The 21,467-nt window shown below is 35.4% G+C and overlaps 5 protein-coding genes across 5 annotated transcripts; 3 read left to right on the forward strand and 2 right to left on the reverse strand.

The window, feature by feature from the left end:
• Window positions 1-251: 251 nt before the first annotated feature.
• On the forward strand, window positions 252-1,447 carry LOC133328660 (cathepsin B). The gene is made up of 2 exons (XM_061537203.1): window positions 252-635; window positions 800-1,447. The coding sequence occupies exons 1-2, from the start codon at window positions 252-254 to the stop codon at window positions 1,442-1,444; spliced, it is 1,029 nt and encodes a 342-aa protein (XP_061393187.1). The 3' UTR covers window positions 1,445-1,447.
• A 722-nt stretch (window positions 1,448-2,169) lies between these two features.
• LOC133328661 (TM2 domain-containing protein CG11103) lies at window positions 2,170-2,790 on the reverse strand. Its single transcript, XM_061537204.1, has one exon. It carries the CDS (start codon window positions 2,788-2,790, stop codon window positions 2,182-2,184), a length of 609 nt encoding a protein of 202 aa, XP_061393188.1. The 3' UTR covers window positions 2,170-2,181.
• A 1,440-nt stretch (window positions 2,791-4,230) lies between these two features.
• Window positions 4,231-5,649, reverse strand: LOC133328662 (protein-serine O-palmitoleoyltransferase porcupine). Its single transcript, XM_061537205.1, has one exon. The coding sequence runs from the start codon at window positions 5,647-5,649 to the stop codon at window positions 4,231-4,233; it is 1,419 nt and encodes a 472-aa protein (XP_061393189.1).
• A 991-nt stretch (window positions 5,650-6,640) lies between these two features.
• On the forward strand, window positions 6,641-15,865 carry LOC133328663 (ran-binding protein 16). The gene is made up of 19 exons (XM_061537206.1): window positions 6,641-6,661; window positions 8,880-9,109; window positions 9,181-9,346; window positions 9,417-9,655; window positions 9,727-9,943; window positions 10,998-11,096; window positions 11,155-11,301; window positions 11,362-12,041; window positions 12,117-12,261; window positions 12,359-12,506; window positions 13,481-13,634; window positions 13,707-14,112; window positions 14,203-14,341; window positions 14,468-14,545; window positions 14,701-14,762; window positions 14,833-14,972; window positions 15,057-15,176; window positions 15,253-15,323; window positions 15,808-15,865. Exons 1-19 carry the CDS (start codon window positions 6,641-6,643, stop codon window positions 15,855-15,857), a joined length of 3,312 nt encoding a protein of 1,103 aa, XP_061393190.1. The 3' UTR covers window positions 15,858-15,865.
• On the forward strand, window positions 9,204-21,362 carry LOC133328674 (guanine nucleotide-binding protein subunit beta-1). Its single transcript, XM_061537217.1, has 2 exons — window positions 9,204-9,217; window positions 20,271-21,362. The coding sequence occupies exon 2, from the start codon at window positions 20,316-20,318 to the stop codon at window positions 21,336-21,338; it is 1,023 nt and encodes a 340-aa protein (XP_061393201.1). The 5' UTR covers window positions 9,204-9,217; window positions 20,271-20,315; the 3' UTR covers window positions 21,339-21,362.
• The last annotated feature ends 105 nt before the right edge of the window (window positions 21,363-21,467 follow it).

The raw sequence follows: 21,467 nt of genomic DNA on the forward strand, positions 1-21,467 counted from the left end.
TCCGAATAATCGATTATGCGAAAGACTATCTACGCAACCCTAAATCATTATTGGCGGCAGCAGCAGCTTGCTTTGTTACTGCAAACTGGTGACTTATTAATTTAATACTACCATTTTACAAGTGCAACCAACTACGTAGAAGCTCGTCTCTCTAATCGTTCGTCGGATAGTTTCGTCTACTTTTGTGTTAAGTCATTGTTGTCTTTGTTTTATTAAAAAAAGGACAAATAATTGGAATTATTTTGGGAAAAATGCGTCTCCAGTTAATGATATTTGCCTTAGTTCTGACCCTATGTCAGGGTCTAGACAAAGTGGATAATATTTTGTCGGATCAATTTATTGAAATTGTTCGCAGTAAGGCCAAAACATGGACCGTTGGAAGGAACTTTCACGAATCCGTGTCAATGGCCCACATTCGCCGTTTAATGGGCGTTCATCCCGATGCCCACAAATTTGCTTTGCCTGATAAGAAGTTGGTATTGGGCGAGGAACAACATCTACAAGATGTCCAAATACCGGAAGAATTTGATGCCCGTACGCAATGGCCTCAGTGTCCAACTATTAAGGAGATCAGAGATCAAGGATCGTGTGGTTCATGTTGGGCATTCGGTGCTGTGGAAGCAATGTCTGATCGTGTAAGTAAACATTTTGAAAATTCAATACGCAAAATTCAATTTGCTGCTGTCTTATCAGTAGAATTGTGTTAAGCTTCTTTGTTTGATTGTCGATGTTTCAACTCAAATGAATCGCCGCCGCCGCCCCTTATCAATGTTGTTTTGTTTATTCGATTTGATTGTAGGTCTGTATTCATTCGAATGGTACGGTTCATTTCCATTTTTCTGCCGATGACTTGGTTTCCTGTTGCCATACTTGTGGATTCGGATGCAATGGCGGATTTCCCGGTGCTGCTTGGAGCTATTGGACACGCAAAGGTATTGTAAGTGGTGGTCCCTATGGTTCCAAACAAGGATGTCGTCCCTATGAAATCGCCCCCTGTGAACATCATGTCAATGGCACACGTCCCCCCTGTGATGGTGAACATGGCAAAACTCCCCGTTGCCAGCATCAATGCCAAGCTTCCTACAACATTGACTACAAGACGGATAAACACTACGGGTCAAAGGCTTACTCGGTTAGCAGAAATATTCAGGATATCCAAAAGGAAATAATGACAAATGGACCAGTGGAGGGTGCCTTCACCGTCTATGAAGATTTAATTCTCTACAAGGACGGAGTTTATCAACATGTTCATGGCAAAGAATTGGGCGGTCATGCTATTCGCATTTTGGGCTGGGGTGTTCAAAAACCGGAGAATACACCATACTGGTTGATTGCCAACTCCTGGAATACTGATTGGGGTAATAATGGATTCTTTAAAATTCTACGTGGTGAAGATCATTGCGGCATTGAGAGTTCCATTTCTGCTGGCTTGCCAAAGCTATAAATGTCTGGACATTTGAAAATAAATTCGAACATTTTCCAAAACATGTGTGTGTTAGTAGATATTTTATGAATGTATGATATTGATATTAATTAAATGTGAAAATTGTTTTTAAAATATGATATGTAGAAGAGATATAATAAACATTAATGCGATCTCTCTTTTCAAATAATAGTTGCAGTAAAAATTTTAAACCCTCGTATTTTTATTGTATGCATTTTTATATAAGTAGCATAAAATAAACCGTGTAACGTAGTGTAACAGTACAGACCAAATTATAAATAACATAGAATTTGGGGGGTTTTAGTACAGTACTTTGTGATTCATACAGAAAAATTCAATGAAGTTTATATAAACGTTCAACTGTTGTTGTGTGAATCAGCTACACCTATATAAAAATGGAGTGATTCAATAGGCAATGAGGCTACAGTCAGTTTTTACTACCGATATCTATGATTAAAACCGAAATATGACAGCAGCACCCGCAATTTTATATCCTGCCGCCATGAAATGTGAATTAAAAATATGTGATATTTGATAAATCCATGTTGAGTCCAAAAACTCAGCTACTACTCAAGTTAAAAAAAAAACATCGAATTGTATTTATTTAATATTAATTGAAAATATATTTATATATTAAATTTAAAAGTTACGGTACATGTATTTAAATTTATGAATATCACAATTTTTTAGCTCATCCACTAATTTCCATCTCGTTCCCGTTTCCAGAAGAACCTTTGCTAGACATATGGATTCCAATTGCTATCATCTTCAGGTGTTAAACGATTTGTAATCAATAATATAATATCGACAATCCACCAAACACCCACTCCACCCAGAGTCAGTAGTTTCCCCACGGCTGTTCCGGTTTGTCCCAAACAAAAACGATCCATACCCAAGAAGCCCAATAGCAAACTGTACAGTAGTGTCGTTAGAAAGTAATGTTCCGAATACCGTATACATGGTACACCATCTCGATGGAATGTTCGTGGGCCATGACAATCGATATCAATGAAGACGGTACATTGAACTTTGGTGTGTTCGACATCTTCATAATTTAGGCCACCAAACTTCAAACAACCATATCCTTTTTCTTCTTTGGCGGTTTTATTTTCCTTGTGATCAATGGGCTTATTGCATTCGAGGAAATCGTCGGGCAGCATGGAACACAACACTTTTGGGCCCCAAACACGGTAGTTGGTATTGTCGGCAGCAGCAGCAACACGGGCATTGTTTCCAATATCACTTGTAACTTGTTGTTCACGGTCGCTACGTGCCTGCACACAGATGGATAAATGGACACAGGACAGTAATGTTAACAGCATTAATGGTTTATAGTAGGGGTCCATTGTTATTGTATTTATTTTTAATTGCAATTACAAACAAATCAAAACAATTTGTTACACGACGAAAATAGGGATAAGTAAATCGACTTTCGACCCACCGATTAATCGACTTCTTGTATTAGGTCGTCCCAAGATCTATTAATAAGGTCAACAAGATAGCAATCGAAATCGGAAAACAGCTGTTTTTTCTCAAGTCCAATGTCAAAAATTTCGACTTTGTTTACGTTTTCATAATGGAAGTCAATTTAAATAATGCATTTTGACAGCAAACTTGAGAGGTATCGATTATCAGCTGGTCTCCCTGGGTGACCTTATTTATAGGCCATGGGTCGTTCAGGGAGACCAGCTGGCCTCTCAAGTTTGCTGTGAAAATTGTTGTGAATTGTCTTCCATAATGAAAACGTAAACAAAGGCCTAATTTTTGACAGTAGACTTGAGAAAAAACAGCTGACTTTCGCTAGCTGGGTTTCCATATGTTCGAATTAAAATATCTATGAATACGATTTACTTGACTTTTATCAATAATTTGTTACAACACAGTAGACGACATATCGATTATAGGGACGGCATCCAAAAGATTCGCAAAATGCCCCAGCCATGGCACAATAAATAGGTAGTCCATTTAGCTCAGCTGATGTCTTGATTAACTGTCAAAGTGCGTAATTTCTACTTGAATTCGATGTGCAATGTTGCCAACCGTGTAAAATATTATATGTAAATATATATGCCAATTATATTAATATATTATATGCCAATCAGAAGTAAACAGGAATGCCTACATCTGATTGGCTGTTATGTTGATTTTGAAGTATTGCCATCTAATTTTGACTTTTTTACTAGATTTGAGTTCTCGAACTTTTCAAATTATTTTGTACACTGAGAGCAATATTGAAAAAATTCCCTTTTACTAGCTTTACTATTAAAAAAGTACTGGAACAGACCATTTATTTACGGAAGCTAAAGACAGCAGTTCCGCTTATAATTTGAATCTTACCGTAGCAGAAAATAGGGATATCGCTTATAACGACCAATTACGCCGATCCCTTGATTGTCGCAAATGGAAAATCAAGGTCTATTATTAAGGTCACCCAGGAAGCGAAAAACAACAGTTCCACTTATATTTTGATATTGTACTAAAAGGAAACTGTGTTCATTAAAAAAAATTTGACGTGTTGGATTTTCAAATAATTAGCCCCTGAAATCCAAAGAACTTTAAATTAAATAACTCAAATTAGTTATTTATTTATTTATTTGGCAAGTACAAATTTAATTTCTTAACAATATTCCCTTATATATATTAATATAAAAAAGTGTTTATTATACAACAATTAATCGTTATGCTATTACTTATTTTCAAATAACCTATTAAGTCCACAGCGCCGTGTAATAATGCACATACATACATACACATTAACACAAATATAAATTCGGAAAGAGTAAAACTCAAATGGCGAAGTAAAATAAAGCCATTGTCGAAGCTAGCCAATGGCCAAAGAAATTCATATTAGACCATACTAACAAATTATCTAAGGGCGATGCTGATGAATTATTCGAATTCAACATAACTCCCAAATAGGCCAATTGTAACAGGGTAATAAAACTAAAGACAGCATTTACCAAACGTACTAACAGACTCTGTGTTGTATACCATGGAAGACGACTATTTCGCGTACAATGTTTGTACTTACAACTATTTCGGCATGGTGTGGACTCTATACAGGCATTAAATACTTGAGCCAGTGTTCGACGCAATTTATTTTCAAAATAACTAAAGAGACCCAATGAAATTAGTATACAGTAAACTAAATAATTAAATCCATGAACCAGACATGATACTAAATAGGTGATGAGAATGGCAAATACGTACGATGAACGCATACGTTGAAAGATTGTCGATTTTAACCACATATGCATGGGTATATTCCAGTTGCGTATGGCCATTGCTAGTGAACGCGGAAATTCAATTTCCAATGGTTTGACAATTCGAAATGGTGCCGATGGCATTAGCAGGGAGGACGAAGGGCTCCAAATGTTTGACAATAATGTAGCATGCGATAGATAACTAATAAAATAATGACTACATCGAACCGACAGGGCATCCATATAAGTACGATACCAAAGACCTCCATTCCACAGTTGTTTCAACCATGGCAATAGGCAATTCGAAAGATTCAGATAGAAAATGGAAAGGATAATGTAAAGTATTATATTAAAAATTTGTTTTAATTTTTTGCCACTTATCTTATTGTGATCCTTATACATTTTGTATGGAACCCAGGGTCCAAGTATCAATGAGGATGGACTACACAAATAACCTATGATCGGAATCCATTGAAATGTCTCACGGCCATCCTGCAGTTCAAAGGCCACCGATATCATTTTCATACTAACCACCATCTGAGGACCACGTATCGACTCAAATTTATCATGTTTCAACAATGACTCTGCCAGGAGTTGACTGAAAATAATGTATGTACATGACCACAAACCTTTATGCCCGATTCGGTCGAAAGCGTTAAACACACGCACAAAGGAGCAAATGTTAACAATGTTAATAATCACGTACAACGTTGATGGTCCCACGTAGAGCCACAGACTTAATAATCCGCAAGCTATTGATAGTATATGATATGCCGTTTTAATTTCACGTATTTGTTTCAAAATCTGCCACAGAATACGATGGACCAGACCGCATCCTAGTAGAATAATTATGTACTGTTGAATTTGATGAGTTGTCTGCAGCATACATCCTTTACAGACGTCCGTAAACGTTTCATCTCCCAATGCCGCATCGTCATATTCATAATCTTCATCGTCAGCTCCATTTTCTTGTATCTGTTCGTCATAGTAATAATAATCCATTGTAAAACAACAAAAACAAAATAAATTTTACTTTGAATTTCTATGCCGGCAATTTGTTAAATGGGTTTTGGTGTTTTGCAGTGGCAGTTTGCTGTAGGACGGAATATAAACAAAAACAAAAAGAAAGATGTGAAGTCGTCGGTTTTTATGCACGAACACAATGAAAATGGCAAGAGCAAAAAACGGATGACATGTTTATAAGATGCTGTTATGAGAACCAGCAAATATAAAATTTTTTCTCTCAGTTTACGGGTATCGACAGGTCGCAGTTATATAGGTTCTGATCAAATACGACACCTACAGTTTTCGGTAATGACCTCATATTTAGTGGATGAAGTGGTCCAGGGAACTTCGCTTTTATATATTTTTATATTTATCGCTTATAACGACGGTCAAAGGACCGGTGAAATTGGTCGCTATAAGCGATATGTCGTTATAAATGTTTTGAAATACAGGGAAGAACTATTCTCGTGTTTTGTGTCCATAGTGAACATAGGGTGTGTGGGTTTGAAAAAGTTATCACGCATCACACACATGCCGGATAGATGTTATCAGTCATGTCATCAAATCGCGCAAGGTACGAACTGATGCTGATTTTAGCTGTGCCAAAACAGTTACCTTCTGTTCCGGTGTTTTTTTTTTTTCTTCTTCTTACCAATGATAGTAGGCACTCTGTATTATTGAATTGCTTCCTCAACTGCATCAAAGTGGCTTTGTTTTGAGGACCTCCTTTGTAACTGTGTAGCTATCTTTCAAGATCATAACATGTATGGGCGGTAAATGCATATCAAGGAATAACGTGACGTATACGCAATGGAATTGACATTTCAGATCGAGTGGATTTAGTAGTCTAAATGTAGCCTAGCATGGTCAAACGGCTAAAATTGTGAATGGTGTTTATGGTTCCGATACTGTAACAGCCAATTATGTGCAAACTTGGTTTCGTAGATTCCGTTCAGGAATTTTTGATGTTAAAAATACACCTCGCACAATGATCGAAGTTGACCGGCATGTTAGCATTCGTAACATCGCCCTGAAGCTAAAAATCGACCATAAAACTTTTTAAACCATTTACAAAAAAATGGATTTCTTTTCCCCAACCAAATATTTTTTGGAGCTATAAGGAATATTTATAGACATGTCATATAGTGCGTTCGTATACTTTCCCAGTAATACAAATTTTTCTTTCTCAAGAGATAAAATTGCCAAACATAAAAGAACAGCATCCAGTAAATAGGTTGTATCGACACAACTGATTAAAACAACAAACAATTTGGCGCAGACAAAAAAAGCAGCATTTTTATTAGAAAAATGGATAAAAAGCGGAAAATTGATGATGTTTATAAAAATACAAAATCAATATAAAAATCACAAAACAATAAATTTTCTTCAGAACAATTTTGTTGTTTGTTTACAAAACATAACAAAACAGCTAATGGTACAAGAAAAATTTTCCTTGCAAGAATTTGCAAATACTCAGTAACACAACTGTCAAATCTTCTCTTTCAATTAATCCTCTTTTACTGGACTTTTGGGTAAACGACCAACATTTTGTAATAATATGTACAAAATTTTATTGCTGGGTGGTTCTACATAAATCTAAAATGCCGTATCCAACTTGACACGAGTATTACGATACAATCAAATCAACTGAGTATAGGTGTGTCTGGTTACCCTAAAGTTTGTAACAATTGTTACAAATTGTTACTGGAAGTCGTCTGTTAACCCAAAAGTTCTGCAAAAGAGAGCGGTTGGAGAGAGAAATTTTGACAGTTCTTTCAGTGAGAGTTTGCAAATTCTTGCTGGAAAAATTTCTTCTTGCAATCTCTTGCAACTCTTCTTCTTCTCATACATCGACATTCAATCAGATGTTTTCTATTGTTTGTTTATTTATTTTTGTGCTTTCAATTTGAAAATAATTTTTTTTGGAATTAGCAAGACTAATTGTTTTTGTTTTTGTTAAACTGGTTGTGTTTTCTTTCTTTTAATTCTTTATAATGGCGGACAAATTGGTTTGTTTTGACAAATCAGCTGATTAGTTGCAAGCTTCTGCAGGGATGCCGTCTGTTTACTTTTCGCATTTTTCTTGCAAAAGAGAATAAAACTACCTTACTCTCTCAGAAAGAAGTTACTGGACAATTCCTGCAGGGAAAGTAACCAGACACACCTTATTCCAGATACCTTCTATAATTGTACCTTGGATTTCTTTTTCCCCAATCTAATATTTTTTGGAACTGTAAGGAATATTTATAGACATGTCATATATGTCTAAATAGAATTCCTTCCGCTCGTCTACATTGATATATTTGACCATTTGAAGGGATTCTTTATAGACGAGACGTGTGTATATTTTTAGACGAATAGTAAATACTTCACCCTACGCTTTGTACTATTATACATATTTCCACATTTACACGATTTAATGCCAATATTTATATTGTCCTTATATTTTTTTTTGGCATTCGCGAAATATGTCAAATAAAACATGTCATGTTCTCCATGTCTCATTCGTAACAAAACATTCAATACTGTTATGTCATCCATCACATTCGTAAACAAAGATTATTGGTCGATTTTCTTTTCCCCCCATTTTTCGCCAAGAAAATAAAAATGGCGAGCGAGCGAAATACGAACGAACGGTTGTCTCACTGTTTATAGAGTAGTAGTGTGTAATGTGTGGTGTGGGGGCAAAGAGTTTTTGAAGTTTTTTTTTGATAAATTAAATTTAATACAAAAATAAACAATTTCAAAACAAAAAATAATTAACAGAGTTACAATTTGGATACATACACTTTATAGTCCGCCTTGTGTATCAAGATACGCGAAAACCTATACCCATTGAATCGAGTCGAGCCTCAATAATTGTAGCAAATATTTTTGCAACGATACAAAAACAGAAGAAGAAACAACAGAAATACAAATCGAAATGGTAGGCTATAATAAAAATAATAATTGCACACACAAAAAATAAAATATTGAAATCTGTTGTTATTTTGAAATTAAAATGAATGCGTTGTGTGTGCAAACATAAATAAATTGAAATGTAAACATACATCGTCGATTACATTTACATAAATATCGAATGGACGGCGGATAATATATATGCAACACCGGTTCTCTGTTTTGCTTTAGAGGTTATGATGCATTTGGGAGATGGTGCAAAATATACACTTTCGTTGTGCTGTAATTTGGGCTTATGATTCTCTTTTTTTGGTCTTGTGTCTTCCTAGGAAATCCAACAGTTAGAAATTCTGTGCAAACAGTTGTATGAAGCCACGGATTCTGTGCTGCGTTCCAATGCAGAAAAGACCCTTGTACAGTTTGTGAGCAGTCAAGATGCATTGCCCAAATGCCAAATGTTGTTGGATCGTGCAGATTCCAGCTATGCCCAGCTGTTGGCGGCAACAACACTAACAAAGCTTATACAGGGTCTCAATTTGGAACAGCGCATTGACATAAGGTATGAATGAGTGTCTGACAATGAAATAGGCAGTCTTTCCTTTACGACACTTCTTTCTGTTTCATTTGTAGGAGTTATGTTTTGAATTATTTGGCAAATAGACCGAACCTGCAACATTTTGTGGTACAGTCGTTGGTCACGCTATTGGCAAAAATAACAAAATATGGCTGGTTTGATACCTATAAGAACGAGTTGGTGTTCCAAAACTTGTTGGAAGATGTGAAAACATTTTTACAGGTAATTGTTGTTATAGTACATATATAAATAAAATATATTTTGGTTTTACTTGTTACATATTATTTTCTAGGGATCTGTCGATCATTGTACATTTGGTGTGCAAATTTTATCACAACTTGTTTTGGAAATGAACTCCATTGTGGAAGTGGATGCCCACATAACATTTTCAACCAGTCGTAAAATTGCCACATCGTTCCGTGATCAACAATTGTATGATATATTTTTGTTATCATGCAATCTATTGGTCACTGCCCGTGATAATAGCAAAACAATCAATTTTATGGATGAATCCCAACAGGCTTATGTTAAGTAGGTTGTTGTTATATTTTCGAGAGGAAATCTGAATCTATTTCTCTGTATTTTCTTTTTTGTTGTTTCAGCCTTATATCTCATGTCTTGCGTTTAACGAAGAACTGCTTGAGTTTTGATTTTATTGGTAGTTCGATGGACGAATCTTCAGATGATATGAATAGTGTACAAATCCCATCATCATGGCGTCCAGCATTTTTGGATCCAAATACATTGAAATTGTTTTTTGATTTGTATCAAATATTACCAAATGGTTTGGCAAGTTATTCGCTGTCATGTTTAGTACAGGTGAGTTAAATGAAATGAAAATTAATAAATTATGATCATTGGAGGCGAATATCGTGCCTCTATACGTGTCGATACAACCAAACGTTGTCGATGTATAAATTCCTGTCATAGCCATATGGAGAGGCTTCGTAATGACATGGCACGTAAGGAAAGATCTCAAGAGAGATACAAGCTTGAAGGAAACATTGTTGACCTCTTACAAGGCGATAGGTCGGTCTGTGGCAAGCTATGCAGTTTCAGTGTGGTCTGCGAACTCTAGTGATACGCAATGGAGAATTATTCAGACCTGTCAGAATGCCTTCCTGAGGACTGCGACAGCGTGCCTCCTCATGACACCAGTGGATCAGCATAGCAATATGCTTTCGTTGCAGTACCTGATGAGTGCTTCAGAGACAATCATCCCAACCATTATATGGTGGATAGGATACCCCCACCCAGGCGTGTCAAGAAGGATCTGCATGATCTAGAGAGAGAGGTTCAAGTTGCCTATCTGAATAGCAGTAGCCGCAACGGTTACCCACCCATAGCAGCTGAAGAACGTCAGCTGCCCAAAGCAGAGTAGTTTTGGTCCAGTTACGTTCTGGATGGTGCAGTCGTCTCAATTGGTATTGGGCACAGATTGACTAGGTGCAGGATGTCTGCCCAGCATGTGTTACGGTCACTCATACCACACTGTACTTATTCAATTGCCCAGCCAAATCTACTCATCTTACTCCTGAAGATCTGTGGTTGCAGCAAGTCGAAGTAGCTGCATTTTTTAATTTGGAGACAGAACCAGATGGAATTTAAACAGGAATATATATTCATATACAACAACAACACCATCCATACAAGGACACATTTATGAGTTTTTATTTATTCAAATATGCTCATTTCACGAGCTTCGCCATTAATTTCGAATCTAATTTACATTTTTCCCTTACCATTGAAAACAAATGAAAAATGCCTAACCGATTGAAATATAAAAACAAAATCCATTATATAATAGATATTCAATACAGCTATTTTGCGATACATTGTTTATTTATTTGCCTTAAATGTTTTATTTTTTTAGATGACATCTGTAAGACGTTCTCTTTTCAATAATTCAGAACGTACTAAATTTCTTACACATCTGGTTGAAGGTGTTAAAAATATTTTGGTTAATTTACATGTAAGTAGTAACATCATTTTCGCTAGTTAGGAAATTCTCACGTTCTTATTTGCAATAGGGACTACGTGATCCAGATAACTATCATGAATTTTGTCGTCTATTGGCTCGCCTGAAATCGAATTATCAGTTGGGTGAACTGATTGCTGTGCCTTGTTATCCTGAAGCTTTGGCTTTAATAGCAAAATTTACAGTTGAATCATTACAGGTAAGTGTTCGCATTCGGTAATTATGTAGTAAAACTGAATTCTAAGAATCGATCATTTAGATGTGGCAATTTGCCCCGAATAGTGTACATTATTTACTTACACTATGGCAAAGAATGGTTGCATCCGTGCCATATGTTAAATCACCCGAACCACATTTGCTGGGCACTTATACACCCGAAGTTACCAAAGCCTATGTTGAATCACGTTTAAATGCCGTTCCTGCCATTGTCAACGATCACATGGATGATCCATTGGATGATTTGTGTATGGTGTTGCAACAGCTGGAACAATTATCGGTTATTGAACGCTGTGAATATGACAAAACATGTTCGTTGTTGGTGCGACATTTCGATCAAAAAGCCAGTGAATATGAAAGTCTACTGCAGACACCAAATGCCGATCCCGTCAATGTTACCATACACGAATTGCAGCTAACGTGGTTAGTGTATATTATCGGTTCGGCCATTGTCGGCCGATTGACAGTGAACTCAAATGATGATCACGATACAATGGATGCCGAATTGGTTATACGGGTATTTCAATTGATGAGATTAACCGATGCCCGACTACCGCAAGCAGGCTGTGAAAAATTAGAATTGGCCATATTGAGCTTTTTGGAACAAGTACGAAAAATGCATATCAGTGAACAGACACAAAAGCCGAACGTGTATAAACGTTTGAATGATGTGTTCGGTATAAGCGATGAACAAATGTTGCTGAGTTTTATTAATCGTAAAATGTAAGCACACATATATATATATATATATATGTATTTTAGTGTTGCTAACAAATTTTAATTTACCTTGTTTTTTAGTATAACAAATCTAAAGTTTTGGGGCCATTCAGAGCAAATTATAACAAAAACCCTAATGTTGTTATCAGATTTATCGGTGCATTTTAATTCAGTGCGGAAATTGGCTAAATTGGAAGAAGTTCAATTTATGCTGACACACCATACGGTAAGCAGCACGGGAAGCGATATGTTTTTTTTTTTCTGATTATATGTTTATATGTTTACATGCTATCAAAAATATTAATTTGTTTGTGTTTTTCCAGAGTGAGCATTTTCCATTTTTGGGTACAAATTCATCATTAACCGAAATGCGCTGCCGTACCATGTTCTATACATCACTGGGGCGTCTTTTAATGTTTGACTTGGGTGAAGATGAAGAACGTTTCTATAGTTTTTTAAATCCTTTAACTAGTAAGTATTGGTTTCCATTTTATACATAGTAAATACGAAAAAAGTGCGAAAAAGATAGCGCCCACACATTGCATAAACCAATCAAATCAATTTGGAGAAAATGCGTTTTCAATTTACTCACATCTTATATGCGATAGAGGAGCTTCTACAGCCTCCCATTCTGAGTGTGTTTGAGATGATTTTTACACAATATGAAGTCTGATATAGCAAATAAGCGATTGTAAAATCCTACGTATACATTCCCTGTAGGAAATGTCTACAGTAAATCACTATTGACATTGTCACCAATACTATTGTCCGACTATACCCAACACAATGCATTTTTCTATTGACATTTAACATGTCATTGAGAATGAACTAGTGACGTAGTCAGTAGTTTGTCGATATAGACATAGCGTCGCATATGTGGACACGGTTAGTAGTAAGTCAATAGTTTGCAAATATAGACACAAGGTCACATATTCACTTTTATAATTTCTTGTGTTTATATTTTTTCTTTACCAAAATAATTAATTCAATGTAGACAAGTTGTTGAAAATATGGATACATGTCGCCACAATAGTAGACAAAAGCGATAAAGCTCCCCACATTTCCTTTAGGGTTATATTCTCAGTGTCATCCGTTAGTTTTGAATTTTTGAAAAAGGAGATATCTTGTCTCGGATATATCTTATCTTGTCACGGGAAATTCGTTACGGATCTTTTATGAAATTTTTGACAATTTAACACAACCCGTTCAGAACACAAAATCATTTTGCGTATTTTCTGCATTTCCATCCTCTTGTAACCATTACCAGAGGTTGATCTTGTTATGATTTACGACATTGCGATGCATTCGGCTTCTTACCTTTTTGTGCTAAATATCGGATAAAAATTCACACGCTCAAAATTGATACTGGTTAAGGAATATACATGCCTATTTTTGCTGTCGATATTTTTTATTGGTCCCAAATAATATTTGTTTCCCATTTTCAGACCAATTTGAATCCCTTGGTCCCGTTTTAATGGATGCCAATAGTTTTCCCAATGAAGAAGCCAAAAAGGCTATAATAGGCTTGGCTCGTGATCTACGTGGTCTGGCCCAGCCATTAACTTCTCGAGTTCCTTACACAATGCTATTCGAATGGCTGTAAGTAAATTCTAAATTCCAATTATTATTCGAAATATGTACAAATTTTAATTATGTTTTTTCTATCATCAGATATTATTCCGATTATTTGCCCATGTTAATACGTGCCGTTGAACTATGGGCACACGATCCAGCTGTTACAACACCTGTCCTTAAATTATTTGCCGAATTGGTTCACTGTCGCACGCAGCGTTTGCAGGGCAATGTCTCCAGTCCGATTGGCATTTTATTATTCCGTGAGGCTTCAAAACTCATCTGTATATACGGTAATCGTATACTGCATTTAGATGTGCCACGCGATCAACAATATCCAATGCGTTTGAAAGGCATTTCCGTATGCTTTACAATATTGAAAAATGCCTTGGGTGGCAATTATGTTAACTTTGGTGTATTCAAGCTCTATGGTGATGATACATTGGATAATGTTTTAAATATCGTAGCAAAAATGATAATGTCTATACAACAAAATGATTTGTTGGTAAGTTTTACAACAACAAAATAAGCTAAGATAAGATAATTGTGTGATAATTGATTTTTGACATTTTTGATGTTTTTTTATTTATTTCAGGAATACCCAAAATTGGCATCATCCTATTTCAATTTATTGAATTGTTTATCTCCAGAACAGATTAGTTTTTTGGCAGGTTTGGAACCTGGTGCATTTGTTTACATTCTAGAAAGCTTATCTAAAGGTTTTACGGCTTTGGGTGAGTTTTTAGCAAGAAAAAAATATCAATTGTAAATAGATATTAAATATTAATCTATATTGAATATTAATAATTTTTTAATATATATATATATTTTTTTTTGATTTTTGTATATATTCCACATAGATTCAACTATCTATATAACCTGTTGTTCCATTTTGGATAGCATTATATCGTATATATTTAAACAATTACAATTGAAAAGTAAGTACAGTGACGATATATGATGTGAGTAATGTGATCAAAATATTTGCTATATATATTTATATTTGTATTTAATGATATTCAACATTTAATATTATTTTATTATTAAACATTTAAAAAATCGTATCAATATTTGTTTTTGTAATATTTTTTAGTGTCTACATTCCCAAATAAAAAATTACGGAATCTAACACCTGAGAATGCACGATTTTTAGAGGTAAGCTGTTAAAAATATTAAGACCACTAACATCGTTTTTTTTTATAAAATTGTTCCTTTTTCTTTCTAGGTTGTTAAAATGAATTCTGAGATATTGCAAAATATGATGTCAACTCTAATGAATAATGTCATGGCTGAAGATTGTAAAAATCAATGGTCCATGTCCAGACCATTGTTGGTACTAATATTATTGTATGAAGATTATTTCCGGTTAGTTGAACATTTTCAAAAGCATAAATGTTTATATATACATATATTTGTTTTTATATATCTATTGTTGTTGTTTTTTTCTAGAACTCTAAAAGAGAATATTTTACGCGCACAACCAATAGAAAAACAACAAATTATGGCTCAATGTTTTGAGGATTTAATGAATGGAATTGAACGCAATGTTTCCAGTAAAAATAAGGAAAAGTAAGACACACATTTCTACACATGAATTATGGATTATGAATAATACAAAATATTTTTTTTTTCGATTTTTTTACAGATTCATTCATAATTTATCTTCATTTCGACGTGATGTTGTTAATTTGCCGAAAATGTCCAACTATAATACTGGTTCGTCATATAATGATGATTTTTCATAAAAAAAAAACAAAAACAAAACTATATTTACACACAAATAAAATAAATAAAACATAGCTCTCACTTATTTATAAACACAAACTTATAATTTACAATCATACTAAAGCAAATTGGCGGTAAATATATATATATATTTTTTTTGTATTCATTTTCAAATTTCAATATTAAAGATTTTTCAACAGCAATGCACACAATCTCAAATATTGGAATATATCATATTGCAAATACATAATACACAATAATTAATCGTGTTCTAACAATGGAAAGATTTACACTTCCTTCACGAATTTCTTCTTCCAACAATTGGTCAAAATTTTTTATGTTTTGTACGTTATTTCGTTAATCTTTCTTCCCATATAAGAGAGATCTATGTATATTATACCCACTACTTTTTTATTAAATATGTATTTCTTGGTCTGTTAATAATCTTCCTCTTTCTTGTACATCTCTATTTCAGAAAATCCGTATCAAATTTATTCCGAGAATAATTATTCCGTTTCTGTGTGATTTCTTATTGTGAAGCGTTTGCGACAACCGACTGTTTTTGATACATTGAAACATACACTTATACAGATATATATAGGTATATATTATTTTTGGATATTACGTTTTAAACTATTGACCGGCTCTCATGAATGATTGTTTAAGCAAAACAAAGAATACAAATAAAACGAAACGATTTTTTACTTTAAATAAAGTTAAAAATGTAAATACATATATACATACGTAAAATCATGGCATTTTATTTACAATTCTGTGGTATTTTCGATTTTGGACAAAAATGATTAGGCTAGGACAAAGAAAAAACTAAAACATGTTATGTTTGAAAAAAAAATATTAAGAATGTTCAAAAAATGCATTAATTGTCGCCGCTAAACATGTCTGGCATGATTAGTTTTGCAAAATAGCACACTCAAATAATTTAACGGTCATCATTTTGCTAAAGTTCAACCAGGGCACAATAAATAGGTAATTAGAGCAGCTCATGATGCAATAATAAGGTGATGTATCAAAACAAATACCTTTGTTTTTGTCTCGATTATCTGTCAAATTTTTCCATATAATGTTTCAAATGGTTGGCAACACTGCACATCGAATTCAAGTAGAAATTACCCACTTTGACAGTTAATCAAGACATCAGCTGCGCTAAATGGACTACCTATTCATTATGCCAAGGAGCAGCTGATGGACTTGTTTAACTGTCGAAGTGCGTAACATGGCCTATAAATAAGGTCACCAAGGGAGACCAGCTGATTATCGATACCTCTCAAGTTTGCTGTCAAAATGCATTATTGTGAATTGACTTCCATTATGAAAACGTAAACAAAGTCGAAATTTTTGACATTAGACTTGAGAAAAAACAGCTGTTTTCCGATTTCGATTGCTATCTTGGTGACCTTATTAATAGATCTTGGCGTTGAGCCATCCGTCGCGTTATGTGTTATCGAAAATACAACAACCACAAGGAAACGATAACACTAACACTTCAAGTTGATGTGCGCTACGCTTTGGAGTTAAATATATTTTAACAAAAAAACGCTCAACGCTAACATTCTGCTTAGCCCTACAACAGTTAATGTAAAAAAAATATTACTATAAAAATATAAGTACTAAAAATATAAATTAATATCGTCTAATTGGATTGTGTCTGCTAATTGTGGACTTCAGGTATGTCATGTTATGTTTACATTTGGTCTATTCCCGTACTTCAAGAATCTACTTTTTACTACGATAACAAATTTTCCTTTATGATATCGAAAAAATAGTAAAAAATTAGTAGATCCTTGCCGTACGGGAACGGGAAAATCAAAATCATGTTTGGCTCTGCCATTTCTTTATAAACTGACGTTCACATGTTCTAGTACTCAAAAAGTGGTAAAACTTTTCATATGTATATAAGGAAAATAATACTATTTCAAATAATGGCATATTCTTTTAGGTTTTGGAAAAATGTAATAGTAAAATTTTTTATTCACATTGATGCGATATGAAAAAAAAAACGCAAAAGACGATGGATGGGTTTTTTTAATGTTTTATATGCACTGATGCGACATGGAAAAACGCGTAAAGCGCTTTTTTTATCGACTACTGAATGCCCAATAATTATGAATATTTTTGTGGTTGCCTGATGAAAGACAAACATAACGCGGTGTACACACTAGCATTTTTGAATGGCACTCTTACCCAAATTTTGTTTGTTTGATAGTGTGGCCTCATGCGGTGTACACACTAGCATTTTTGAATGGCACTCTTGCCCAAATTTTGCTTGTTTGATAGTGTGGCCTTACATGTTTGTCATTCATCAGGCAACCACAAAAATATTTATGGTTGTTGGACAGTCAGTAATCGATAAAAAAGCGCTTTACGCGTTTTTCCATGTAGCATCAGTACACTATAGAATTGACATATTGATCGAGTGTTTTTTTCTCGAATCTCGGTATTAATTTACAATTTACAGAGAATTTGGTTAGATTGGATCGTGTGACAGTTCATGTTTATCATCCATAATAAAACTTGCTGAATGATCAAAAACACCGAGCTCATAGTTTCTTATATCCGATAATTCCATATAAGAAAAAAAACGCATATAAGAAAGAAATCTCCGTCTTTTTTGAGTTTCTTATATCCGATATCTTCTGTACATTTGTACGTTGAGCGCTATTTAAGATTATCGTTAACATGTCATACGCTGTCGCTTTCCAATTTAGGTATGTATTATGTTTCGTTAAGTTTCGTTAAATGAAAATATTCATTAGGGCTACATGGTTGGGGTGAATAATCGCATTTTAGTTGTTTATCGATTTTTAGGCGATAACAGTCCTGCCAAAATGTTTGTTTTGATTGACATTTTTTTTAACCTTAAATATTAAAAAATATACAATATCTTTCACAAACTAGTATTTAATGTATATTGGTCGCCAAATGTATCCTATATTTTCATATTGCATTCATCATGATGGCAATTTCACTCTGACATTGATAATCGATTACCGATGGTCGAATGTTATTGAAGTCGATTCAATCGATTAGTCCAAAGTCGACTTACATATTCCTGATATAGGTGTTGGCCTGTAGAACTGTCAAAAGTGTCGCTTATTATTGTGGTGGAGGATAATTTGTTAGCAGAGAAAAAAATAATTTTTTTAGCTTGTAATGAATATTTTACATGAAAATAAACTGAAATAAATAAGTAAAAATAACAAATAGCACAAATTTTGTGATGTATTAAGCACAAAACGTAAGTGTATGTGTGTGTGAAATACTGTGTAAAGTTGTAAGGTGTGAATTATGAATACGCGATGTCGGAAAAATTCTTCATACATATAGATGTGAAAAAATTAACTACATTAATAAGAAAACCCCCCTCCACCCCCACCTACTTCTGGTTCTTCTCTTTACTAGTGCCTGCCTTCTCTTGGTGTCGTCGTCGTAGTTAGTGAGAATAATAGAAACAACAAAAATGAGAGCGAGTGTAATTCAGAGTGTCTCTCCAGCAGTCGATGATTTTCCATTTCATTTTCCAAGAGTGAGTCAAAACTGAATGTGATTTGGTTCTGTGCTTGGTGTGAAAACAACCACTGTATGTATGCATAAAGGCAGGCTGGCAGACAGACAGACATTTCATCGTCGTACTCGTCGTCAAGTTGTATTGTGTCGATACACTCTCTCCGTCTCGCTCAGTTTTTTCGTTGTATTATTAATCAAGTTTTCCCCCTGTGTCGTTTGTTCGCTCGTTCGTTCCTTCCTTCGTTCGTTCGCGGTGGTGCAAATTGCAATTTTGGTGTACCAAAAAACCCAAAGTGAAGAAAATCGAAGTTAGTGAGAGAATATCATATCGCGTATGTGACCAAAATTAATAAGAAATACTAAAAAGAACAGCACCCATATTTTGTTTGTTGGGCATTTGCGAAAATCCTACCGAAATTATTACGGAATTTGCATACCATTGTAGTTTGGTTTTATTCAGTTTTTTTGTGTTTGAAGAGTAGAACGAAAAAAAGAAACAAATGAAACAGAAATGAATAGATTTCACCCCTTGTACTATTGAAACAGAAAAAGGCAGTGTACGTACGATCGAACTCGAACGGCGGAGGAAGACATTAGAAAAAAATATACATATACATACAAAACGGCAAAAGTAAAGAGAAGAAAAAAAATTGTGTGTGGAGAAGTGGTGGAGCGGACGTCAACTTTGAACGAAGCACAAGAAAAAAAGGAGAATCATTTATACAGCAGTTTTTTTTCAACAGGAGAAAAACGATACGAGAGTACTCCCAGGCAATTTAATATAAAAAAATAAATTCGGGAAATTATCAAGAAGTTGCGAATTTGTCGGCTGGATTTGGATTGTTTGTCATCGCCGAGACGGAAATCATCAGCAGCAGTGTAGTGAAATCCAAAAACATAGGTGAGTTGGTTGGTTGTAACACATATGTACAAGGAATTGAGCTTTCGTCGTTCCTAGTAACGAAATTGTCAAGATAATTTATTGGAACTAACACCGCACCTTTTCGTATTTTTTTAATTTTCTCATTTGCCACCCCTGCCGTCGCCGCCTGCCCGTTTGTGTTCTTCATCATCGTTGTCGTCGCCGTCATCATCATCACCATATTCAACTCAATCTCACAATGTTGCGGCGGCCTTATTCGAACCTACACCTTTAAAGATATAGAGATTTTCACCATTATCATCAACACAAGAAAGAGAAGCAGCAGCAGAACCTCCTCCAGTAGTAGTGCAAGATAGTAATTATTTTGCATTCGGACATTAGGACTTGGAAAAATAAAAGTTGCAACTTACCACAAGTACCACCAGCAGCAGCTGCCGAACCCCAACAGCAGCAGCAGTCGGCCGTATTTTTTTATACAACACCCCCATTGCACAGGGAAACTTGCAAATAGTCTACGCACACACAAGCACACTTACGCACACACACACACATCATATATATAGAAAGCTACGAAAATGAATGAGTTGGATAGTTTGAGACAAGAAGCTGAATCCCTTAAGAATGCCATACGCGATGCCCGGAAAGCTGCCTGCGACACCAGCTTAGTGCAGGCAGCTGCGTCCTTGGAGCCCATAGGTCGCATACAGATGCGAACAAGGCGCACGTTGCGAGGACATTTGGCAAAAATCTACGCCATGCACTGGGGCAATGACTCACGCAACTTGGTATCTGCCTCCCAGGATGGTAAACTGATTGTCTGGGACTCTCACACTACAAATAAGGTCCATGCTATACCACTACGATCGTCATGGGTAATGACGTGCGCCTACGCGCCTTCCGGCAGTTATGTAGCCTGTGGCGGTCTAGACAATATGTGTTCAATTTACAACTTAAAAACCCGTGAGGGAAATGTACGTGTGTCCCGTGAATTGCCCGGCCACGGTGGCTACTTGTCCTGCTGCCGTTTCCTAGACGATAATCAAATTGTAACCAGCTCGGGCGATATGACATGTGGTTTGTGGGACATTGAAACCGGCCAGCAAGTAACATCATTCTTGGGCCATACAGGTGATGTAATGGCTCTGTCATTAGCACCCGGCTGTCAAACATTCGTCTCGGGTGCCTGTGATGCCTCCGCTAAACTGTGGGACATTAGAGAGGGCGTGTGCAAGCAGACATTCCCTGGCCATGAATCCGATATAAATGCCGTGACATTCTTCCCCAATGGCCAGGCATTTGCAACAGGTTCAGACGATGCCACCTGTCGCCTGTTCGATATACGTGCCGATCAAGAATTGGCCATGTACTCGCACGACAATATCATCTGCGGTATTACATCGGTGGCATTCTCAAAAAGTGGTCGTTTACTGTTAGCTGGCTATGATGACTTCAATTGCAATGTTTGGGACACAATGAAAGCCGAACGTTCCGGTATATTGGCTGGTCACGATAATCGGGTCTCATGTCTGGGTGTGACCGAAAATGGTATGGCGGTAGCAACGGGCTCATGGGATTCATTCTTGCGTGTGTGGAACTAAACAACAACAGTAATAGCAACAAAACATAAACCATAACGACAACAAACAGCAAAACAACACATTATGTTTTAAGTCAAAACAACAACAACAAATCACAACAAAATGAAATCAACAACAAACAACTACAAC

This window comes from Musca vetustissima, unplaced genomic scaffold (assembly GCF_032173495.1).
Source record: "Musca vetustissima isolate MV318-11 ecotype Yass unplaced genomic scaffold, APGP_CSIRO_Mvet_v1 utg1843, whole genome shotgun sequence".
Taxonomy (NCBI): Eukaryota; Metazoa; Arthropoda; class Insecta; order Diptera; family Muscidae; genus Musca; species Musca vetustissima.

Excerpts from the sequence above, each read along its gene's own strand:
- LOC133328661 (XM_061537204.1), bottom strand. The coding sequence starts at position 2,790 with ATGGACCCCTACTATAAACCATTAATGCTGTTAACATTACTGTCCTGT.
- LOC133328662 (XM_061537205.1), bottom strand. The coding sequence starts at position 5,649 with ATGGATTATTATTACTATGACGAACAGATACAAGAAAATGGAGCTGAC.
- LOC133328663 (XM_061537206.1), top strand. The coding sequence starts at position 6,641 with ATGATCGAAGTTGACCGGCAT. Across the intron at positions 9,656-9,726 it reads TCCCAACAGGCTTATGTTAA|CCTTATATCTCATGTCTTGC; the intron begins GTAGGTTGTTGT and ends TTGTTGTTTCAG. Across the intron at positions 14,113-14,202 it reads TACAACAAAATGATTTGTTG|GAATACCCAAAATTGGCATC; the intron begins GTAAGTTTTACA and ends TATTTATTTCAG.
- LOC133328660 (XM_061537203.1), top strand. The coding sequence starts at position 252 with ATGCGTCTCCAGTTAATGATATTTGCCTTAGTTCTGACCCTATGTCAG. Across the intron at positions 636-799 it reads TGGAAGCAATGTCTGATCGT|GTCTGTATTCATTCGAATGG; the intron begins GTAAGTAAACAT and ends ATTTGATTGTAG.
- LOC133328674 (XM_061537217.1), top strand. The coding sequence starts at position 20,316 with ATGAATGAGTTGGATAGTTTGAGACAAGAAGCTGAATCCCTTAAGAAT.